Source organism: Meleagris gallopavo, chromosome 1 (assembly GCF_000146605.3).
Source record: "Meleagris gallopavo isolate NT-WF06-2002-E0010 breed Aviagen turkey brand Nicholas breeding stock chromosome 1, Turkey_5.1, whole genome shotgun sequence".
NCBI classification, from domain to species: Eukaryota; Metazoa; Chordata; class Aves; order Galliformes; family Phasianidae; genus Meleagris; species Meleagris gallopavo.
Window position 1 is genome coordinate 141,318,691 of NC_015011.2, and position 24,708 is coordinate 141,343,398.

Here is a 24,708-nt window from a genome sequence, read left to right on the forward strand (position 1 = left end):
CCTTTGGAATAATGCAGATAACGGATTCGGGATACTCGCTGATACAGCCCCGAGCCATGCAGTCTCAGCGATTCCTGAAAGCCCTCCATGTACTGAAGGTTGGGCTCTGACTGATGCTGAGCTGCGCAGACATTATCAGTGACTGCAGACATGATCAGCCAGCTTGCAGCGGTCAGCAGAAGGAAACCTGAGCCTCTGCCTCTGTGGCTTCAGGCCGCAATTGGGCTTCTCTTTCTGATCCCATCTTTACCAGCAATTTGATCAAATGAGCTTGACAAACACAGCACAGGAGGCACGGGTGCCTGCTCCCTTCTGCCAGCTGCCTGGGGGGCAGAGCGACAGAGCAGAGGACAGGGCAGGGCAGCTCGGTTTTGGCCCCCAATGCCAGGTTTGGAAGTGCCAGCCCATCAGAGTCGGTGCCCTACTGCACAAGGACAAAACATGCTTGTTTGCTTTGACTTTGTTTTTAAAATGGTTTCGGACTTCTTCCCATTGAGCAACGATGCTGGTTGTCAGCAAGTTATCCGCAGCAATCGCTGCATTATTAAATCTGGCTGCAACACAAGTTCCATTTCTCGGGTGGTGATCATCCCAGCACAAAAGCCTCCAGCTCAAATAACTGGTGCTGGAGCCTCGGGCACCCTGCGATGTCAGGGCAGGCGAGCAGGCAGCACAAGCATGCTTTAGCTCTGAAGATGCAGCAGCAGCCTCTTGCCCTGCCAGCCCTGCTGTTATAAGATGAACAGAGAGCCCTTTGCCCCATATCAGGCCTCCTGCCCAGCAAGGGCAGTCATGGAAGAAGCAATAAAGCCCGTTGTAACCAGTGCAGCTTCATAACACCAATTCCTTCTTTCTTCCAGAAAAAGAAGGGGCACACACACTCAGAGCACTGAGTTTTAGGTCAACTGAGGTTCTTTCCAGATTTGCTTTTATCTATACAGCTACTAGGGTTGTACTTCTAAACTCTGAAATTAAGACCATTGCTTTGGCACTGATTTGCCTTGTGGCCAAGTCTTCTGTTGTTTAACAACTCCTTTGGTCAGGGAACCAGAAGAGTGTAAGAATGATTCTCCTCTCACACTAATCCCCTGCTTCCAAGTGTATAGGGATAAAACACAAATTCAGGTTTGATGTTAGAAATGAAGAATTTAGCTATGGTCTGACCAATTTAAAATCTTGCAGCTCTATAAACAAACAAACATTCAAAAAAAAAAAGCCTTAGTTTTAAATTAAACTTCTTTGGCAGCCTGTAAAATGTTTCCTGGGGCTTCTACAACGGGTAAAACATTGCATTTGAAACAATTCCACCAACCTGCTTATTTTCTATGAAAGTTACTTATAGCCCCTTTGCTGGCCTGTCCATTTAAGAAAAAGAAATCATCCCACTGGCAAGTGACCAACATATTAGAACATCTACAAAGACGCTGCTGCAGTTTATCGTGCAGTAATCCATGGATTAAGGTCATTAATAGCACTCAATGTGATGACTCCAAAGGTGCTGTTCTGGTTTACAGGACAGACAGAACATAAACCCCTCACAAACACTTCCATCAAGTTACCTCCCGAATCTTCAAAAGAAGAGGGAAAAAAATCAAAAAACACACATAAAAAGAGATGGGTAGTAGAGAATTTTGTATTGTAATTAAAAATTTTCAAAAGTATAATGGAATTAAACGAATGTTTTCAAATAAAATGGAACTTTCTTCTCATTCACACTGATACTGTCATAGCAAGAGCTCTCAGTAAGTAACTGAAATTCCAATTTACAGAGTCGAATTTAAAAAGCAGCCCAATACATTCCCCATGCCCGAAAGACAAGTTGCCCCAACTTTCAAAATAAAATTTCAAATGGTTAACTTTTCCTGGTCATTATTTATACACACAAAAATGTTTTTTTTTCCTTCTGTTTACATGAGAATACAAACACATCTTCACAGAAAACATCGTGTACTCCTCAAATCCCATGGGGTTATTCAGTCTATTCAGCAGAGCAAAATATTTTTGCAAAACTTTTAAAATAGCTTTCTGAAGCGTGCGTGATGTCATTAGGAGGTCACACAGACCTCATGGTCCACCAGTATAAGTGCTAGATTTCCTCAACAGGAGAAAATCATAGACTCATAGAAACACAAGGTTGGAAAGGACCTGCAAGATCGTCTAGTCCAACCGTCCTCCCATTACCATTGCTACCACAAGCACTAAACCACATCTCCACATCTCATCCAGACGCCTCTTGAACACTGCCAGGGACGGCACTTCCACCACCTCCCTGGGCAGGCCATTCCAGTGCCTGACCACTCACTGAGAGAAAAAGTTCTTCCTTATGTCTAACCTAAACCTCCTCTGGTGCAACTTGTGGCCATTTCCTCAGGTCCTGTTCGTTGCCTGGGAGAAGAGGCCAAACCTCTCCTCATCACAACCTTCCTTCAGGAAGTTGTAGAGCGCAGTGAGGTCTCCCCTGAGCCTCCTCTTCTCCACACTGAACAATCCCAGCTCCCTCAGCTGCTCCTCATAAGACCTGTGCTCCAGACCCCTCACCAGTTTCGTTGCCCTTCTCTGGACACGTTCCAGGGCTTCAATGTCTTTCTTGTAGTGAGGTGCCCAAAACTGCACATAATACTTGAGGTGCGGCCTCACCAGAGCTGAGTACAAGGGGATGATCACCTCTCTGCTCCTTCTGGCCACACTATTTCTAATGCAGGCGCTCTGCATCCCTTCACTCTGTTCTAAACTTAGATGGCTATCTATACTAACATTATGTACATAAAGAGCAATGCTGTTCATTTATCTTGGAGTCTACAGTACTAGGGTAAACAGTCTGCTGTGTCAAAATTGATAGACTTCTCTTACTTTTGTTGGTTTAAATGAAAATGTACTTTTTTTCAATGACATTTGACTCACTAGCCACACTACATGGTGGCTCAGTACTCTGCCACCATGTATTTTCATTTGCAGTGAAACAATGGTAATTTATAGAATGTAACTACAGTTGTCACACCAGCTGAAAGCAATCCTGTATCCCACAGTCATATGACATTTCAGTAAACAACATATTGACACTGGAAAAGAAAAAATCTTAGAAAGAAAGCTCTTTAGAGCTTCAATAAACAAAAGTTAAGACAAGTAACACTTGTATTAACATACATCTTACCAAGAACAAACCACACAATTACCTTCTGATTAGCTGTAATTCAATTTCAATTTTTGTTTTCAGTACGATATGTCAGCAACTACATTGCACATGCAATTTTCTTCCTTACCTTTAAGGAATCAAAGCAGGCAATAACTCTTCCATTTTCAACCTGGCAACTTTTAGGGGGATGTGCAAATTTGCATTCTTCATCAGAGCGTGAACAAGTTCCCCTCTGAAACTGTCTGCACACTTCTAATGTTAGCCATTTTGTATCTCTTACAGGAGCAACATTCAAAGCCATGATGAAAGGCTGATGTAGAATTTGTGTAGAATTTCGCCGTCAAGCGAATTACGCCAAAGAAATTTCCAAAGTTATTGATGAAGGAAAAAAACAAAAACCTACCAGAAAAAAATAATTCCAATTTGAAAGAAAGTTTTTTTTTTTAAAGTGGGGAGGGATGATTAACGATGTCCAACTCACACAACACTGAATAAACTGAGAAAGTTTATCGGCGAGCAGTCACTCATCAATCATTAAGTCCCGCTTGTAGACTTTTGGCTGAAGAAGATCATGCTCAGGAGCATTTCTGTCTGTAAAACGTGTGGGTCTGCTGATTGTATCACTGACGCACCGGTTACAAGCACACGTCCTTCACTGCAATGGCACTCTTGGATGGAATATTAGTTCGCCGCAGGTTGCTTGCTGGTACTGATTACACAAGAAAAGCAATGCATTCATTTGTTCATGTCCCAGTAATAACAATTCCTTCTTCCTGCTTTTACGGTGAGTTCAGTTTCCCATCAATTAATTGGCAAATCAAGACAGTTGAGGTATCTTCTGCCACGGGTAAGGTCAAGGCAACGTCTAGCTGGCAAAGACAGTATTTTGAAAACACAGGCGTAGCAGTCCTCTCTCATAAAAGTGACTCCACAAAGGCACTTTTTAAATCACTGACCTGACAAAACAAATATAATATCAGTTCACATTCAGCTCGTTCACATCAACTTTATGAAACCTATCGTTGCTTCTTATCAGGTACTCTAAATATCCTACTAATGGTTGCTTCTATTTCTTTTTCCAAACAAAATCAGCCTCCTTCGTGAAGCAGTGCATGACAAGGGAATAGCCAGCTGAAACACGTATTGCAATAATATTCTAGGCAGCAATCCAAAAGTTGGGAATGATTTAAATAGATGAATGTGGCAGACACAATAATTAGGCGTGCTGGTTGTGAAACAATTCAATCTAATGTGCTTAGTCTCCAAAACAATATACAAGAACCAGTTTCCATTAATTTATCATTTGGCCCTTTAGATTGTGTTATTTCATTGGAAACTGCTACTCTTTATTTGTTCTTCCTTAGAAATGAAGATGGTAGCATTCTGTTTAGATTTCTCATTTCTCTCTCCTTTTTCTCCAGGAAAAAAGAAATCCCAAAGAACCACCTTCACAGAATTACAGGAAAAGAAGTTCACATTTCCAGAAAATAGACTGGTTCCCTGGTAAGCCAAAGGTTGTTTTAAAAAGGCTTCACAAAAGATCATCTGATTAGCTCTTTCTAATACAAAGCAGCCTTTATCTGATTTTTTCTTTTATTAAATTGGCTTTCATGTACCTATACAAATACATGGCTCAACACCAAAGCCTAAGAGCTTTAAATACAGAACTTAAGCTATTTTAGGACCATAAAATACCTAAGATATTTTCTAGATAAACAGGTTTGAAAATCAAAGGGTTAGACGTTATAAACAGTTTTTAATAAATGACTATATTATATGCAGACAGTGAAATCACGGTCATGATGTTTCCTTCTGTTCAGCTTCAAAGGAACACACAAACTTCACTTTGCAGATAACAGCCAGAAACAGTTGATGGATTATTTTTATGCAAGATGAATAAAGAAAGGGGGAAGATTGGAATAAGTGATGTTTTAAAATGCAGCAATAAAAATAGCTCTGAAAACACTGTCAGCTTTCCCATGCCAAAATAATTACCATTCTGTGCTTAGATTCATTTGATTTAATCGAAGCCAGGATTGTTAGTAATGCGAGTAAGAATTACTCACACACTGTTTCAGGAACAGATCGCAGTTCTGACTTCCAAGTCTTTGCATCCAAAGGCTCTTCCATAACTTAGTAACACTACCAAAAAGGATTTTGCTATGATTAATACCTATAACAAAATTTGCCACTACTAGAACAAATACGGGTAATGAAATGCTAATTGCTTAAAAATTCAGTTTCAAATCAAACATGCAATAATGCATCCAGAAGATCCCTATCAAGTTTGAGAATTAGTACAATTTAATTTAATACATTTAGAGTGAGCATATTTTAAAATAATTCTACTCAACTGTGGCACAATACAGTATAACAGTTGAACATTTATTTAATTAAATATTCTACCAGTGTTGTCCCACAGCATCAGTGAAGAGTGGGGTGAAGTTGAAAATGTACAAAGAGGTGAGAAAACACTTGGAAATGATTAAAAGGAAAGAAGGGGAGAAAGAGAGGGAGGGCCCCTCCAAAAAGCCTGCTGAGCTGATAGTTTGTCAGGGTGATGATTTAGCTGGGTAAATGCAAAAGAGGAAATATTCTCTCTAGAGCCACGCATTCAAATTCAGAAATGCCCGTAATGGTTTTCAGTAATGCATGTAGGTGACAGACCAGAATTTTAGGAAAAGGGTAAATGTTACACTGCACACAGCTCAAAGTCACAAGTAGTAATAGTCTCCTGTGCTGCACACTACTACAAAAGACTAGGCTACTTTTCAAACAGTAGGTGTGAAGACTGAAGAAAAACAGGCGTTACACGTGATGGCAAAGCAAACACGTTATATAAATGACTGCAGCCACGGTTTTTACAAAAATATGCACAACAGAATCACATACAAGATTCATGAGACCGCAGCAAGAAGCACCCAGTGTGTGGGGTGGAAGAGTAGAGTAGAAGAGGAATGAAGCACAGCTTCATTGTACTTCTCATTTTCTTATATATCATCATCCTAGTAGAGATTTGCTGAGGAAAGGGGAGCATGAAGAACCTCAGAAATCTTCTCAAAAATATCACGATGTAACTTCTCAGTAAGTGTTGAGGGTGTAGCAGTTTCTACTGAAATTGGCTTCAGCGCTGAGACCTTCCTGAAGGAGGACATGCCTTCCCTAGGAAGCGGGCACCAACACAGTGGGACACGTGAGGACCACTTCTGTGTCCTGTGTATTCATAGCCACATCCCTGGCAGCATCCATACGTCCTCTGTCCATCACCCATCCCCGGAATGTGACAGAATAATGTTTGGAAAGATACAGTTTGAGTGGGAAGTAATACAAAGAGAAGGAAGAGGACAGAAGCTGGGGAAAAAAATACAGGAGGAATCAAGGAACACAGGAGTTCAAGACGTGAAGCAAGAGAAGGAAAATACAGGAATAGAAAGAAGGAAAGTGAAATGGCTCATTATGGAAATGGAGGAAAGGAGGAAGGATGGAAGAGGCATTATGGGGAGTAACAAAAAATTATGGATGTGAAAGAAAGTCAAAAGGAAGAAAGAGAACACCGAAGTGAAAAAGGGAGAAGGATTTTTAGAAGAAAAGCAGAAGAGAATATGGTTATAAGGTGAACAGATTGAAGTAAACAAGGGAAAGAAACATAGGATTTATGAAAGACAACACAAATAAAATGTTAATAATAAAAAAGCCTCGATAAAATGCCTGTCACAACACAGGCCGTTACTAACGCCACAGTTCACTCTGACCACTTGCTGCAGAGCACATCCATATAGAGAAGACTGGGACCCTCCAGCAAGTGTAAACTCTGTCCCTCTAACTTCAATTTCTGTTCCAAAGTATCAGACAAAGTCAAGCTGCCCTGCTAAAATCAACAGGATCTCACTAGCCTGCAGCACTTGGCACCAATCACGTTCCTTATCCAGGCAGAAAGCTTTGCTTTTCGGTTTGCTCAGGAGGTTCAATTTGTTGTTCAGTTAAATTAAATAAATTCAAGGACATTTATTTGGAAAAGATACTTAGCTCCAGATCTCTTCTTTCAGATAAGCATTACTTCCCTTTTGCAGAAAGCTAGCAAGACATGGAGGAGTGGGAGCCTTTTGCCAATTTCATATTCTCCTGAGAGAGCAGGAAAGAGCCTGTCAGACTCCAGATCTGTCTTCTGTTTTAAATCATTAGTCTTTTTCCAAGTTGGCAGATAAACCTTCCCAGTACAAATTACAACAATAATTAAAAAATCCTTTTATGTATCAACTAATGCAAACCATACAGGTGCTAGAAGCCCCACAAAATCCTGCCTTGTTATAAACCAGTGAATTGCTCAGCTGGAAAACAGGAGCTTTTGCTAAAAACAAAAAATAGTCTAGTCTGACTTTACTTATAGTATTATGTAGTACCTGTGTAATGGAGAAGCTGAGGCTTCCTGGGCATGGTATATTTATGCTTCTGTTGATAAAACACATCATAATGATCTAAGATCTCATCTTCAAGAAGTCATCTCTGCAATAAAGTTACCTTCCAATAAGGAAGCAGGATCACACCCACAGTCCACCCTACATGGTCCCAACACAGATCTCCAAAAGAAGCACTAAATTAACTCAAAATGAGTTAAAAGTTTTCCACTTAATTCTTTGAGAATTAACCATCCCATAGTATTTCAAACTCTTCAGTAGGAGAGATATCAAGAATGGGACTTAATTTATTGCTGCTATTGTCTAAGTCCATCAACATGATCCACATATTTTTCTATATATGCAATGGTAAGTACTAAAAAATTCAGGAAACCCTCAGTTACACCAAAGCAAAACTGCAAAGTACACAAACTCTACTTTCCCAGCAAGTCAGTAGAGATTTGCTAAATATACTTAGTTTTACAAGTTCAACTGTTTACAACAGTCTGCTTAAGAAAAAAAAAAAAAAGAAAAAGTAAAAAGATAAAAAATAATCAGGAAAAAAATTCCTCCTTGAGGCATGAGGTAGTTGGAGATCCTTCTTCAGGTCACTAATAGGGGAGAAGTCTATTAAATTCCAGACAACGTGAACCTCCCCAAATTCAGTTAAATGCCAGAAATCAGGTGGGATAAAATTCACTTTCAGGACCTACCTACATAGTCCCCAAAAATGACTTGTTGGATACTTCATGCCAACAGAACATCTTGAGAAGTTAGTTTTCAAAATAATCACGCATAATTTGTAACTCCGCAGAGACTGCTAACTTAGCCAACCATAGAAGCATATTCAAGTTGTCCAAACTCTCTAATCCCAGAGAAATACTACCGCCAAATTTTAAACCCCTGATCCAAAGCAGATTGCTGCTATAACTTTTATATGCTTATAACAAGCACAAGATCATTTTGATGACTTCTGGAGAACCTGCAACAGACACCAGGCATAAAGAACTTCAAGCTGAAGTTTTAAGGTCTGGATGGGAGTTGTAGGAAGTTGAGAACAGCTGCCTCACAACATTAGGCATCATTAACCATAACCATCACAAGCTTCACTCTCAATGATGCAAGTTCAAGCAACCATGTCTTAACCATGTATTGGTTACTCAGATTCTTGTGATATTCACCAAACTTCAGCTATTTGTCCAGGAGGTAAACTTATCTGTAAGAAATATTACCATCAGGTTAGTCACCCTTTAATCTGGATTTATTAGTTTCAAATCAGTGATTTCATCAGGGAAAGGCAATATGGGCAAAGCATAATCATACACAGAGGTGTAGGATATTCCATTAAATTCAAACACAAGAGTTAACAATGTGTCCTGTTCTGTGCATGCATCTTCAGTGGCTAGTGACAATTGCCAAGGAAACCCACTTTGCCATTGCTGTGGTAAGAGTCAAAACCTTGTGGAGAGATTCCCTGTACAAATTTAATATGTAAGGATTTTTCCATATGAAGCAGAATCATGCTGAGTTACATATTTTACATACTCATAATGGAAATACAGATATTCAAAGACTGACAGCTATTGAACATGACACCTCACTCTCAAGGCCAGAAAAAAGTATGCAAATCCCATGAAGCCCCACCTCTGAGATGGAGCTGCATAGTGGACTCCACTTTTAAAGCACTCAGGACATGGCTGTACAACTAGGTTGCACATCAGTCTGATGATGGTGTGACTTTACTTCAGCTTTTCACCTACTCCTTAGTGTTACATGCCTTTAAATGTCATTTTTCCCACTATTTGTGCTTTAAATACCACACCAGGCCTCTAAAACAAATAGAAGCTGCCTATCAAATGATCGCTACAAACCCACAAGCACACTCCAGCACCATTTAACTGCCACATACCTGCTGTTTCCTTGACTCCCCAGTACTGCTTTCTGTATTTCTCCCTCAGGTCCTCTGCCAAGAGGCTCAGGAAAGTGAGGCTGCAGTTTAATCCGGAGCTAAAGGCGGGCATAAAGCTCCACATGACAGCATGCTGATCCTGTGCACTCTCTATCGGTTCACCTTTGTTAACAGCCTTTCTAAAGTTGACTTTGTTCCAGCGGATTTTCTGACAGCTCACAAACTGTTCATTCATAACATCTCACGTTTCCTGCTGGATCAGCTACAGCCAGCATTCCCGGATGAGGAGTAGAGTCAAAACAGTAGTAAAAAGCAGGCACAAGGCCCGCAACAGGCATGCTGGCTACCTCAGCAGAGCCAGGCCCACACCTCCTTACTTGCTGGGCCTGACACCACAGTCTGTGTCCTGCTCCCTTCCTGGCTTTCCTGTCGCAGCCCGCCTGGCTCCCAGATGCAAGGTCCTACATTTATAATGCCGTATCAGACAGAATGGGCTCCCTATCCCTGGAAAGTAAGGCTGACCAAGCTGGTTTAAGCCTCTCCGTGCAAAATCCCCCTCTAACCAATAGAGAGAGGATGTTATTTCAAAAGAGGCTACCGTGAATGGATGAAAATTATTCTACCGACAAGCAATATGACAGTCGGCATGCTTGTTAATCATGTCTGAATAAATCATATTCTTAAAGACAGAACATGCAAGAGATTTTTGTGTGGTAGATAAGCTTCTCTCACTCCACTGGCCCAGGAGATTAGGGAACAAGACTAGAAAGTGATAAGCAACATAGGGGTATCCCTCATCAGTGAGTACAGAGTCAGTTTTATACACTTCTTGTGAACCAGTTTCTAAAGTCTCATTCATATTTTTGATACATGACCTAATAGTAGAGCATCTAGTAAGACTGTACAGTGTATCAAGGAGTTCAGTAATGTCCTAGCCTATTTCAGGAAAATTAAAGTCGTAAAAAGAATCAGGCTGCTGGTTCATTTCTCAGCTGTTGTGAAGTCACAAAAATAATATTCTCAGCATACAAGAAACAACAGAAAACAAGAAAGACTTTATGAAACATCTGTTCTTTGATGAGAAATATGACAGAAAACCTTCCTGCCATTTTTAAGGAAAACAAAACAAAACAAAACAAAACAACCCACCAACATTCTATTGTAGTAGAAAGTGATAAATCCATTTTTTCCTACAAATTTCAAATGACATTTTGAATATTTCTTTAATCATTTAGAGAGTTCTTCCCCCCAGTGCTTTTTTGAAAAGATAGTAAGCAGCTTTCATTTTGCATTGAATAAACCACTATTGCTCAAATGAGGAAGGAAACAAACTATCCTATCAGGGAGGAAGCCTGATACTTTGAGCAAGTGGCTAGGAGCCAAGAATACTAAAAATCTAATCCCAGTTCCTGTATCAATTTGACTTGAACTCTACTGAAGTCAACCGTGTTCTGACTTAAAAAAAAACCATTATTTATGTTATTTGCTTGAGTTGCAGATAACTTTTTCAACACCTCTCTGTCTGTTATACAACTACAGACGAACACTCATCACATGCAACACAAATGGAAAATTTGCCAAGAGTCAATTCTAACCATATCAATTAAGCTGACAGAAATCCAGGGACAGGTTAGAAAATGCTGGTCTGTTTTATTTGAACTGTGCATAACCTCCAAATACCAGTTTTGATGAATGAGCCACATTCTCCTTGCTAGGATCACTAATGTGCCATGTTGCTCCTTCTGGTGCTCTGAGCTTCAGGTTTTTCAGACTCCATGTCACTTACAACATAATGCTGGGCTTCTTACAAAAACCTGCTGTGTGCTTTCAAGCTGGCAATACAACATAACACCACCAATGTCCTCTGTCCCCTGGGAAAGAGGTGAGGAAAGCGTGCTGCCAGCTGTGAAACAACAGCCACAGCTCAGGACCTCTTCAGCGATCCCCTGCGCTACCTTGGTAATGGACCGTGAAGTATTTCTGCTGAGGTTCGAGTCTCCAGGTGACTGGAAGCCATAGGAGTATTTTCTAACATCAAAGTATTCAGAAGTCATGCTGATAAAACTAATACTCATTGTGCTTCCATTAAAATACAGTTGTAGAAAATAGTTATTCTTCTAACAAATACTTGGTTTTTATAATGATTTTAAACCCGCTCTACTGAACCTTCACGTTCTTTCTTGGTCCTCATCTTCTTTCGCAGTCTGTAACTTAAACACTTATTGTTTTCAAGCCCAGTGTAAACAGTTTTCATCCTCTAGCTGCACGAATTCATACATAACATTCTGCTCCACCTTGACAAGGGGGAAAAATCCTGCTTCTTAGCTTCTGGGAGCAGAGTTAATCATCTCTGGCAGCAATGACGTTATCACTCGGCCTCTGGTGGACACCGGTGTTTTGCTTTTGGCAGAGTGCACTGTGCAGCAGTTATTAATCAAACCTGGTTCCCTAGGGAAGGGTACCCCAGAACGTTAGGAGGTCCTACACACACCCAACTGCAGAAGTACATCGATGTTTTTAGGACTGTAAATATATTTATAGAAGAGTGTGTCTATATGCTCTGAAATTTTTATAGTCCTGGATTGGCGTGGAGCGAGTCCATGATCAAGTGACTGCTCCCACCTGCCAAAGGATCGACAACATGCTGTTACAAAAGAGCGCAGTTTTAAAGGGCTCAGGCTGCTATCAGTTTTCTCTTTTCTCTTCCCCAGTTTCTCACTAAGCCCAGAAGACAGAACTCTTACAAAGGTATCTCTTTATGTCACAGGCAGTATCCCCCTCCAAGGAGAGATGGGGCAGCTATGAATGAACTGAAAACTCCATGTAAATTAAGATATGTTGAGCTTGCAAGCTAAAAATACACTTAGCCAATAGCATTATTAATAATATATTCCAACAAATTACCTAGCTCTGGAAAGCTGCATGGAACATCCAAAAAAGCTCTAGAGAAGAGCATCTAATACTATTAACCTCAACTGTCTCTTAGGCAGTAAATCCATTCTGACAAACAGATTCCCTGCACGAGCTCCAAGAAACACCACCGTCCAGAGATACCTGCACCTCCACGCCACTTTCTCCATCTTCATTTTAACTGAGGATACTAAAGAACATAAGGATGACCTTTGCAGGTGAGCTGAAACGTCCATCTAACCCAATATCCTGTCTCCGACCATGGCCAGGTACTAGATGCCTCCTGAAGAGAATGAAAACTGGGCCAGCAGAGCATGGCAACTGCAAGAATATATTCTTACCTCTTACTGATGTCTTTGTATCTAGCAGATCTTACTGGATTTTTCTTTCATGGATTTGCCTACTCCCTTATTGAATGCTACCCTGTCAGAAGCGTCTTTCAGCACCACGTACATGAAAAGTAGGATACCAAGAGGGAATCCTACTGGTTTCCAATTGTTGACAAAAGATTGGCCTCTCTGAAGAAGAGAGTTGATATGGAAGGAAATACATCAAGATTGCAGACACGTATGCGTGTTCTAAAACAAAATATGTTCCTGTGAAGTAACTAACAAAAAACCGCCACCCTTTACTACATCTGTGTTATTACTGCCTTTTTACTGCTCCCGAATGTGTTAAACCAGAAGAGAGGATGTCTCTTTTCCTTTCACTCTAAGTGGAACTTTGAGAAGTGCTTTTAAAAACTATCAGCATGGGAAGAAACACCAAGATCCCTTTTGCATCTCCAGATGCATTATCTAAGAGCAATGCTATGTTTGTAATCCAATGGGGGATCAGAGAGAACAAGGAAAACCCAAGAGCGCATCTGAAAGATCTAAAGTTTGGCATACTGATTGTGCCCTGCCAGACCCTAAGCATTTCACAATAACCTCAGGGACGTTTTGGAGGCAACTCATTACAATAGGGAAGTGCCTACAACAGGAAAAATAAATAATGTGTATATTGTACTTGCTTCTGACAGGGCTGTCCAGGCAATCTTTTACCAGTGCCCATTTAAACACAAATATTCAATTTCCCTTTCTCTCCATTAGTGGTGTGCATGTAACATACAAACACAGTAAACTAAAGAAATCATCATGAAGTTGAACATATGCAAGCTTTTTACTTCTTACATATCTCATGGGACACATTGCACAGCTGGATTAAATGTATGTGTCAGAATATATCTGGTAGCAGTTAAAAAGATGGAACAGAGACCTAACTTCAGCATCACCTGTGGAGTACCAGACTGTTTCCAAGTACCTTCAAAAGCAATTCTATTACATCTTCATAAAATAATTAATGTTTTTATGCCAACATTCAGACAAACAGCAAAGGTTTTAAATAACCTAAGCTGAAACTTTTCACTAAAAGCCATTTCTCAAAGAGCCTTCCTCATCATGAAGAAATGTTGGTTTCTTCAAAGAATGTTTGCTTGTTTGTTTCCACAAAGCACCAAAAAAAGGGAAAAAAGAAGGTTCACTGGGTCTCTTCCGAAGATAGTGTTCTGTTCTCAGTGTATCATGAGTTCAGAAGGAGAAGGCTTTTCCTCAAAGATTAACTTTGCAATTGAAAGTAAAGAAACAACAAAGTGCTCTTCTCAGAGTACTTGCAAGTCTGGTGCATTTCTGTTTTCCAGGAAATCCTGAAAACTTCTATTTAATCCTGAACCAAAAGCAAGCATTTACAACTGGAAGGAGTGCACATCAAATCCTTGTTTGGTTTTTTTTTCTGATCTGACGAAACTGGGGGTTCATCTGTAGTGCTGGCCTTTCTTTTTGCCTGAGCACTGATTAGGAAGTGCTGACCCAATAAAAATGGGTCACATTGATCTTGGACCAAAAAGCTCACCACCTATTGGCACTTCAAGAAAGTTACTTTTTAACCCAGTTTTGTTTTAGAAAATAATTTGTTTTTCAAGTAAGTAATGGAAGACAAAGCATTTACAACAGTGGATAGAGAGGATACACAGGAACAAGCCCAGGAAGTTTATCAGCCTATAGTAACAACACCAGGTGAATTCATACTCGTTTTTCTGCCACATGCTTAGTTTAGCTGTTTACAGCAGTGAAGAGGGACACAAACCACTTTCAGATTTGTGAAAGGAAAAAACTTGTCAGGTTGCTGTAAAACCAACTTTAATGTATGGAGCCTTCCTTTTCATTACTGCTGGTTTCGGAGCTGAGGTGAGCGTGAATGCAGGTAATAGTACTGACTGGGTATGCGGCAACAATCCAAGGTTATTTGGACAGTTCAAGGTTATAAAGAAAGACCCACACACATCCTTGCTTCGAATCAATAGGTTGTATTTTTTTCTTCCAATATGAAAACAAAAAAAATCACTATTTTAACTTAGATATTTTACATGGAAAAAGTGCAATAGGCAAATGTCCTTCCTACTCTCCTTAGGACTTGTCAAAAACTTTCCCAAATGAAACCCAGCATCTCAATGCTTCCGTCGACTGAAAGGTGAAAATATCAGAGAAAGAAGTATTTTAGCAATACTGAAGCAATTCCACCTGTATACTTCATTTTCATATGGTAGAATCATTATATTGTAACTGAAATATCATCATGGATAAGCACACAGCTCTTCAGAAATACATTATAAATTGTCCTTTGATATGGAAGTTGAGAAAGTTCTTTCATCCGAGGGAAATAAGGAACTGCAGCATTTTTTCCAAGAAAATTTCCACCAAATGCATTTCCCAGAAATGTTTTGATGGAGCACTTTTCCAGCCCTTTGTCTACTATATATCTGCTTACCCGTAGCTGCAGAGACTTCTCCGTCCTTCTGGGACTGCTAAGCACTGCTTGGTGTTTGTGAGCACTTCCAAAGCAAGGGATACGCTCATGACACCAAGTACAAGCATCCGGCTTTTGGCAAGAGAATATTTTCTGCTCAAATTGCAGCACAAGATTTGAACTGTTTAATACAAGTCTCAGCAGTCTTGTCCTTTTCAAAGGTTTAATTTGTTTGTTGTATTTCAAGCTTAGTCCCAAATGGGTATTTGAATGAACATTTGGTTTTGCGTTCTATGGTTTGTATTGCCTTGTGTAATATCTCTGTTAAACTGTAAGGCAAGAAAATTATTCCCTTAAACTTTCGTAAGTCTCACTTTGATAGACTGTACTGTTCTTAAAAGCTTTGTGGGTTTTTTTTGTTGTTTTGTTTTTTTGTTTGTTTGTTTGTTATTTTTTTAGTCTTAAAGAAATTCTTCTGTGTTACAAGGTCAACAAATAGCACAAAAATATTTTGGATTTGGCCAAATAAACAACACCAAAAACATCATTCTGAGATAAGACATCGTCTGTTTATAAAAATTAAGAAAATGGACTGCTGCGATTTTACTTCTCCTTCAGAAAACAAGTCTGCAAAAAAATGACAATAGATTTCTGTGTTGAATGTACTTAATTTTTATGCAGTATTTGCTTAGCTTGTGAAGAAGAGATTTCATCTCATCTGACCTCTCACTTGTATGCGTGCACCAGTCCATGACACTTGATATATGAGAAAAGAAGAACTCCTATCATTTCCAGGACAAAGAAAGCAGGACAACAAATACCAAGTCAGATTAGAAAAAAATAAAATAAAATAAAATAAAACGTAAGTCTACTAACTTCCTCTCAGTCAGAATTACGCCTTCAAGTAATATTGTGCAACTTCATGGGCTGCAATGTATACATCACTAATATTTGGATTTTACAGAGACATTCAATCTATTACAATGCACAGACTCTGGAAATTCTGAAAAACTACCTGTAAGATCCTTCTACACTTTTATCCCTTTGTCTATCATCCAAAATAGTTGTAACCATGGTACAACTTTAATGGAACTGAATAGAATTGCCTGTTCACTACCGAAAAAGCAGTGTTATACTCTGAGAGAAATGACAAAGTTTTTGGCTAGAGTGGTATTCTAGTTTCATGCATTTGGGATGTGTTAGAAACATAGTTCACTCCATTTACATCTTAAAATGTTTTTACTTAAGTTTAATTATTATAGTTCTGTCATTTTAGATGGAAATCCTCAAATTAAGATCTTCTCCCTCCTTCCCCCACCCCCCTTTTTTTTTTTTTATTTTTTAACTTCTTTATCACCATGCTTGATGAGAAAGGAGAAAGGAAAAATCTGAAGAACAATCCTGCCACAGCATAAGGCACAGCACAATCTGAATTTCATAACTGATGCACTGGAGTCAATGCAGGCACATAAATCAAGAAATTTCAGCATTTTTAAATCACTAAAGCAGAAACTTGTCTGCTGTTTCTGTTCTGTACTTCTTTCAGATAATTATTTTTACCTTCTAGATGAAGCATTCCCAAGATGATAATCACCATACTTACCTTTTCCCTAAGTAAAAAGTTATGTTAACTTTATAGTGTCTGACGACCAAGAAGAATGAGATACAGTTGGCTATTTTTACGAAAGCAGATCATTACTACTAGGTCAGTTTTCATATCCTCTATCTCTAAGAAAATAACCTATACTGAATCCTTTCATAAGAATCCTTAAGTTCACGGATCTACTGCACAATTCTCTGGCAGTGCAGCTAACTCTCACCCATATCAATGGAAGTCTTAAAACACCAAGCACGCATCATAAAGCCTTAACATCTACAAATATGTTTACAGGAAACTATCAGTTTTTATTAAAAATTAAAAATCTGATAACCATGGTGAAGATCTAAAAAAAACCACCAATCCCAAAAAGCTCAGAATTAAGCAAAATGAAAGCAAACGATATAATCTGATGATTATTGTGGGACTTAACTCTCACGATGATAAGAATCTTACAGATGTCGAAAGGAATTTAATTAAAAGAAGTAAAAATGTAAATTACTTGCAGATGGCACAAAGGCTGAAGTCTGAGCAGAAGTTCTGGGTCAGTGAACTCTATGTGGCTCCCCACCTCAGAAAGCTCACGTGGCTCAATAGCACACTTCTCATAATGAGCTCTGATTTTCGTAATGACGGAGTTTACCAACAGAGTATCCTCCTCTCCTTTACAGTACACTCGTAATCACTGAAAGTCTGCAGTTAAATATTATGAAATCACACCTGGAGCCAACTGTGAGAGTTACAAAAGGATCTCATGACAATGAGTACAATTAATGATAGTATGACATAAGAATTTAACAAAGGCAAAATAATGCAGATGAGGGAAAAAAAAACACGCGACAAAAGCAATAAATAATACGCATAGACTATTAGGTTCAAAGAAGACTCTACTAGAGAAGAAAGATATTGTGGGTGACCCTCATCTCAGAGCAGTGACAGCAGAGCTAGAGAAGAAGAGTAGTGACAGCACCATCAGCTACCAAAAGGTTATTAAATACTAAATTTCTCACATGGAAACTCCTCAGAAACCCAGTGACCAAAAGCTGAAGTCACATGCCAGTCAATGTCCGTATTCCTGTCCTCAGCTTACCCTTTTGCTTTCTCCGCTTTGGGACTGCAACTCCTTACAAGCAGCCTAGTTCTGCAACTAGGCCTGGCAACAGATCCTCAGGGACATGCTGATCCTCAAGGCCTCCCATGAGAAAGTCAGCACTCATCTCTTATTTCAAGTAGATTTCAGAGTCTGCAGAATCACACAGTCTATGTTGAGGCACATAAATGTGACCCTGGTGACTGAAAAGTACCATCTCTTCACTCGCCCTCAATGCCAAAGAAGAGATGGGCACCTCCAAGGAACAATTCAGGGCATAAAGGCATGGATGTACATCCTGCAGGCCCTCCAGAGCTGCAGACCACTCTGCAGAAAAATCCCCATGGAGAAAGGCAGTGTGCCACTGCCCTGCTCTGCAAGGGGAGCAGCGATCAGCTTGGGAAGGCAAAAAACTGGCAGAAACAGGCACTGGGTCTTAGGCTGCAGTCCCTCACCTTTGGTTGTTGGGTCCGGCTCCTCAAGAGAACTGGAGCGAGAAGGAAGGATAGAAAGTAGGAAAGCAACAGGAAGGTGAAAGGGAACTGTATCCCTTATGTTCTATCCTTATGTTCTAAAAGAGTCCAGCCACTTCCAGCTCCATGGATGAAGTCCATGTCCATGAGATGGATGTAAATCCAGGTGTGGCCCTCCAGCTCCTCGCCATGAGATGGATGCAGTGGCTTCTTACCACTTTGGACATTTTATACCAAGGATTAAGCTGCCAGCTTGTCCCCTGCTGGCATTTCTACTTCAAAGAACTGATCCAGTGGACTGCAAAGCCTTTGAAAGTAGCCCCATCACACAATGTCCTGAGCATTAAATGAGGTCTTAAAAAAAGAAAAAAAGAAAAAAGAAAAAGGTACTGGCTAAACATTCCAGGGCAGTCACTTTGAAAGGCCTTCATGCCTTGCTTTTTAGTATTTCCCTATCCTTCAAAATTATCACAATATAGCAATCCAGAAGAGAACTGAAATACACAAGGGAACTGAAAAAAACACTCGTGAAAAGTTTTCTAACACGTGTGGTCTGGCTTCAGGAGAGCACTGTACTGTGCTGCTGCTGCATGCCTATCATCTCAATGAGGACTACAGCTCTGCCATCGGTGGCACCAGCAGCCCATACAGAAGTGTCCTCTGGCACAGAAACCTCCACAGATGAAAGTCTTCTCAAAAACAGTGCATGACAAGCTCCTGCATTCCTTGTGACTGCCTGCCTCCCTCCCAGGGCCTCCTATCCGCTCTGTGATGGAGGTGGCCTCCAGCCCACCTCCATCAGCCTGAGGTTCTCTGCCTCATAGCACTGGGCCTTGCACTTGCAGGCTACAGTAGGAAAACCAGCACAGGTCTTCTCACAGCAATACAAGGCAGGGTCCGAGCCGTCAATGAATACAGCTGTCAGGAAAAACCCATAATTATCACCACAACTTTTCAAATAAATAAAATGCAGGGCTGTGCTAAAGCTCTGAATCATTAATGGGGCACTACCTGCACATGTGCCAGCCACCCATGTGAGAGGGAGGAATAGACAGAGGTGTCTGTTTACAAAGCAGCACAGCTGTAGGAGTGAAATATTTATATAGCTGTTAATAACAACAACCAAAAAAAAAAAAAAACAACAAAAAAAACACCTAGAAAGGGAGGAATGAGTAAGGAAAAAAATGGACTAAGGCTAGGCTTTGATATCCTACAGCACAATCACTTCCCCACCTCAATGTCAAGAACAGTCTTGCCAAGAGCTTCCATGTGAAAATAAATAAATAAATAAAAGCAACATATAAATCCATTTATTGAAAGTTTTATTCCGAGTTCTTGAAAATAAACGGAAACCTTGCCACTTTGCAACTCAAGGCTTAGGCTAAGTTCAAAATACTGCTCAAAATAAGTTCAAAACACTGTCCCAAATAAATATTGTAGAAAATATTTTGTATAAAGTAAAAAAGAAATTATGACAGTTTCAGCAAATGGGTGCTGAGGAGTAGGACTTTGAGCCATCTGGTGTACATACCCAAAGCTTGAAAACCACATTTGAAAAAGCAAAAAAATTCTTAGAAAACCAGGGGAAAAAAATTCCATCTGGATAGGAGAAAATCTTAGATGGGGGAGAAAATTATTTGCTTAGCCTATTTCTTAAAAGCAATCACACACACACATAAACACACACACACACAAAAAAAAAACATTGAAAATTTGCCTTCAGAATCCACAAAAAGAGGAAAAAAAATAAGCACTTCTGAGTTCCAACTTCATTCCATAAGTCTCTACAGGAAAAACATTTCTGTATTTTTCCTTGTGTGTATTCTCTAATTCTGCCTATTGCTCAGACTGCTGTACTCTATGCAGGAGAAAAGATTTCACGGGCATATGAGCTTCTCTACCAATTGTTGGCTTACAATTCAACAGTGTGTGATACTCAAATGATCTTGAAATGGTGTGTAACGTGCACTCAGATTTTTCTAAAAGTCACTGATCAAAAATAGAAAAAGAGTAATAGACTGATATAAACCATCTGCCCTAACTTGATCTGTTTCTTTATGTAAGAACTGCACCATTAAAACTCTCCTGTTATATCATTATGTATTTTTTTTAATTTCAAAATCACAAAAATGAAATACAATGTTTTTATTATATGTATGTGCATGTGCATACATCTTCATACAAAAACAGAAAAAGAAAGAAAAAAAAACAAAAAAAGCACTGGGCAGGTTTGTGTATCTCTTTCATTTAATCAGAACAGCCAAGGCTCTTCTAACTTGCATCGTTGCTGGTACCACAAGCCCACAAGCTCCTGGGCCAGGCTTATCACTCCTGGAATCCTACAGGTCTTCTGCTAAAGCAGCCAGCTGAACACTGGCATCTCTCAATAGCCTTGGTAAAAAGAGCAAAAAAGTCCTCCACACACTTACTATTTCTTTGCATAGTTATAAGTTATAATATATATTCTTTGTATTAGTTATATATGCCTCTAATCTGCTATTGGGTATGCTTGTGAATTTCCACTGTCCCAAACGGTCCTTTTTCAGTCCACCCAAAACACTAAACTAAGAATTTTACATCCCTTATTTAATGCATTTGTTTACTCACGTGGAGATTAAGACATCGGTAAATTCTAGGAAGGAGATGTATGATTTTTAACCTCAAGCACCCTCTACTCCAAACAAAGCTGAAATGTTTGTTTTTAAAGGAGACTTTGGACTCCGTATATCAATGACCAACAACTGCCATTGCATTTGCTAATAATGGATAAGACGATTAGTTTAATTAGTCAAGCAGTTAATGCTACTATTATTTGAACTAGTTTTCAGCTTTGACACCCTCTTAAAAAGAGTTTTATATTCCTCAGGCTGTAATTTCAGCCTGTTTACAGAACGTTATGTAGCACTGGTTCATACCAGTTGACCACAACACACCATGCTAAAGATACCGAATTAGCTTCACAATCAAAGACTGCAAAATGGTTTTAAAAAGCAAACATGCTAACAAATTCTAAAGTAGGAAATTATATTCTCATTTGGTACACTCTTGTAAACAGCTGTGTGTTCTTACAAAAAAAAGAGGAAAAATCTTTGGGCTTTAAAAAGCATTTATTCTCTGAAAGATAAAAGAGAACCCTCATAGTCTGAGAAATTTCTAGAAACATTGGAGAATAAGGTATCATTAATAGTTATCTGAAATTTTTGTTAGACACATCACTAATGTTTATGATTTAGGAAATAAAACCACACGTGCAACTAGAAACGAGGAATTCCATTTGAACCCTAAGCCTTTTTCTCACCTCTCAATGGTATAAAAAAAGCGAACATTCAGAGCTTCTTACAAATACAGTACAGATAATTGCTGACATACTGGTGAGCTACAGAGAAGAACATTCATCCACAGCAGAGATGACTTAGCAGTCCCGAGTGTCTGAAATCCCATGCAATATTAATAGCTACTTTTCTTGCACAGGAAAAAATACTTGCAGTATATGACTACTGCAGGTTTTTGTAAAATGCATTTGTACAAACAGAGAACTTTATTTCCTTTCATAAACATTCTGTAGACACTACATTACATCATGAGTAAATATTATCTTAGGAAAATGAAGAAATGAACCCAATACTGAATAACTATACTTTGAGAGCAGGCAGACTGAGGGACGAATGCAAGTTTTCACCTTGGCATTAAAGCCAATTCTATACAATGTCACCTCAAAGATACAAAAAACAGTCATTTAAGTTATCTGAGTCTCAAAATGTGAAACTGAAAAAATTTCTCCGCAAGTTATGCATGAAAATACTTTTGTTTGCAAAAAATAAAAAAGTAGCTTGCACTCTATGTCTTGCATAAGATTATTTGACTTCTAATTATCAGTCCTTGCTTCACTTGCCTAACATACTGTGCTCACAAACATTACATTTGAACATCAATAGCAATCAACTGTGAAACGTACATATTCATATCCTATTAATAATAATGTTCTACATCCTGACGTGTTTCACTTGTTAGCAGCTGGAAATTCTCAGAAGATTCATGCAGCTGCTACTACTTACACGAGTGCAGTGTTTATATATTACTGGTTCATAAACTGTAGATGTATCGACATCCCAGCCCCAGGTCTTCAGCAAGCACTGAGACAGATAATGGGGAATTTGAATCAGCCTCTTCTTAACAAAGTCTGCTGTGAGGAGCTGGGCGATGACATCAGGAGTTTTTCGCCCATGTCCTGTACTTCCCCTTGAAGAAGTAGGGGTGAAGGAGATGGGACGGGAGAACTGTTGGTCTATCAGGGCCTATTTAACACAACACTTTTAAAATTAGCTTAAGTTTAAATATTTTTTTAGATTTTTGGAAGTTTTTCTAGGCAGTAAAGGTTTCTTATACCTAATTTCTACTTTGAGACATTGATCTTCATTCCTCCTCAGCTCACACAATTTTTCTACCCACATCTTATCTGAATAAAAATATTTATATATAACACTCATGGGTATTAGAAGAGAAGTAAGATAATAGCATTTTCTTGCTGTTTTACCATCTGCCAATCTTTTATTTATTTTTAAAGTTATGTATTGTAAATACAAACTTGATGCTGCTATAAGCACACCTGAAGACAGCACGCTACATCAGGTAGCTATCTGAGTGCAATCATGATAGGTACTGAGCTCTGCCAGCAGAAATGGCAGTCTAGGGAAGTCCAAGCACATCACATCACAGGATGAGGCAATGTTCTCAGACCCTTCCAACAATACAGCCGCAAAGTTTGCTTCCAACATCTAACAAATAATAATAATGAATAATACTAATTCCTCAATCCTTCCAAAATGGAACAGGCTTCTGCCTAAATAATCATCTTCTCTCCAGAGTGCTTAACATAAATCTTCTCCACTGCTTCCTGAGGCTCCTCCTCACCAAGAAAGTTGATGCATCTCAGCACAGTGAAATCACTGCTGCGAAAGCCAGCCTGCTCATTAAATTATTCTGCTAGCTGTGTATCCTCTCATTAAAAATGCACACAGATCAGATAATTGCAGCACATATTAGTAACCTTGTTTTCACATAAAGATCCCGTTTTGTTGCCAAGACAAAGGCCTGGAAATAGCAGGGGAAATACTCGACTGAACTACATTACCAGAAACGAACAGCTTGCCTTCAGGAGCACAAGGAACCACTGCACAGCCCAAAACGCCTGGACTTCTGTAATGGAGCGAAACGCTGTAAGCTTACCCTACTGCTCCTTCAAGCTCCAGACAGACCGTTCTGGCTTTAGTTAAAGCCTCTGATAGGGAATTATTTAGCCATTCTAATTCACAGAAATCTTCAAACATATCTTCTATAAACTTCACAGATTTCCAGGTTGACTCATTCTCTTTATTAAGGCTAGGAAGCACTGCTAGGCGACAGCCCGGCTAAAAATCCAATTAGGGTACAGCACTTCTGAAACACACTGACCTATTTCTGTTATTTGCTTGTGTTATTTTTAATATACTCACTATCTATTCCTGAAGAGAGCTGTTTATGGCGTAAACAAAGTCCCTCTGAAAGCAAGTTGGCATAACACCCGCATATTGCTCCCTAACAGCAGGTATTCACCGGGGAAATCTCGCCTGCCCAACTGCCCCAGGCAGCACAGCCGGTATGCAGCACACTGCAGCAAACTCTTTGAACACTCGACAACAGACGACAGTCCTCCTACCTTGTTCAGCTCCGTCTATTCGGCACGTTTCCAATGTGAACAGAAACATCTGACATCAACAAACAGCCGCGCCTTTCCCATCGCATCATTGTGATGAATGGATGTCAAACCAAACGATTAGCCGTCCATTTTTTTTTTTTTCTATTTTTTTTTTCTTCTTGCACTCAGATAGCCCTGAGCCTTATCGGGGGATTTTTCCTCAGATGATGAAGCAAAGACACAGCCTAAACTCTGTTGCTGGAGGACTGCAGCCCTTCCTTCTCCCAGAGCCCTCCCAGCATATGGCAGCCAATCACGCCCCGCATCGTCAGCCCTGTCGCTCTCGAACCCACTGGATGGGGGTGATTGACACGGCAGCACGGCGCTCCCAACGTGGAAAAACAACACGTCCATGCTGATGAACCAGGAATCTCCCTCGCACAGGAGAGGGCTTCTGTTGGCGAGGTAAAGCAATACCTCCATGAAACACCACATGCGGCAAAAGCAAACAACTCCCTTCCCCTGCATCACAACGGCAGCTCAGTGCCAGCTTGTGCGAGGATTTTAAAAGCTTCTGCTGATCATAAACGCATGCACAAACAGTATTACTGAGACTGCAGAACTGCAGCGATGCTGTTTTATTGGGAAAGGTTTGCCATGCACCATAAACCAAACAATCTGCCGTTTATTCCAACATGCAGCAAAACCGTACTCCCGTTCAGCTCGCAATGTTCTCACTTAAAT

General features: G+C 39.7%; 1 protein-coding gene across 11 annotated transcripts in view; it reads right to left on the minus strand.

The window, feature by feature from the left end:
- Positions 1-24,268, minus strand: part of MBNL2 (muscleblind like splicing regulator 2) — a 91,522-nt gene extending 67,254 nt beyond the window's left edge. For 3 of the 11 annotated variants that reach the window (XM_031557810.1, XM_010728657.3, XM_031557815.1), the window contains exons 1-2: positions 23,986-24,253; positions 3,261-4,089 (exon numbers count right to left, since the gene is read on the minus strand). In XM_031557810.1, coding sequence (XP_031413670.1) covers positions 3,261-3,434 — 174 coding nt within the window. In that variant the 5' untranslated portion in view covers positions 3,435-4,089; positions 23,986-24,253. Of the gene's footprint in view, positions 1-3,260; positions 4,090-23,985 lie in introns of those variants that run through there. The other 8 variants (XM_031557819.1, XM_031557818.1, XM_031557817.1 and 5 more) reach the window with 5 other exon arrangements.
- Between the last annotated feature and the right edge of the window lie 440 nt (positions 24,269-24,708).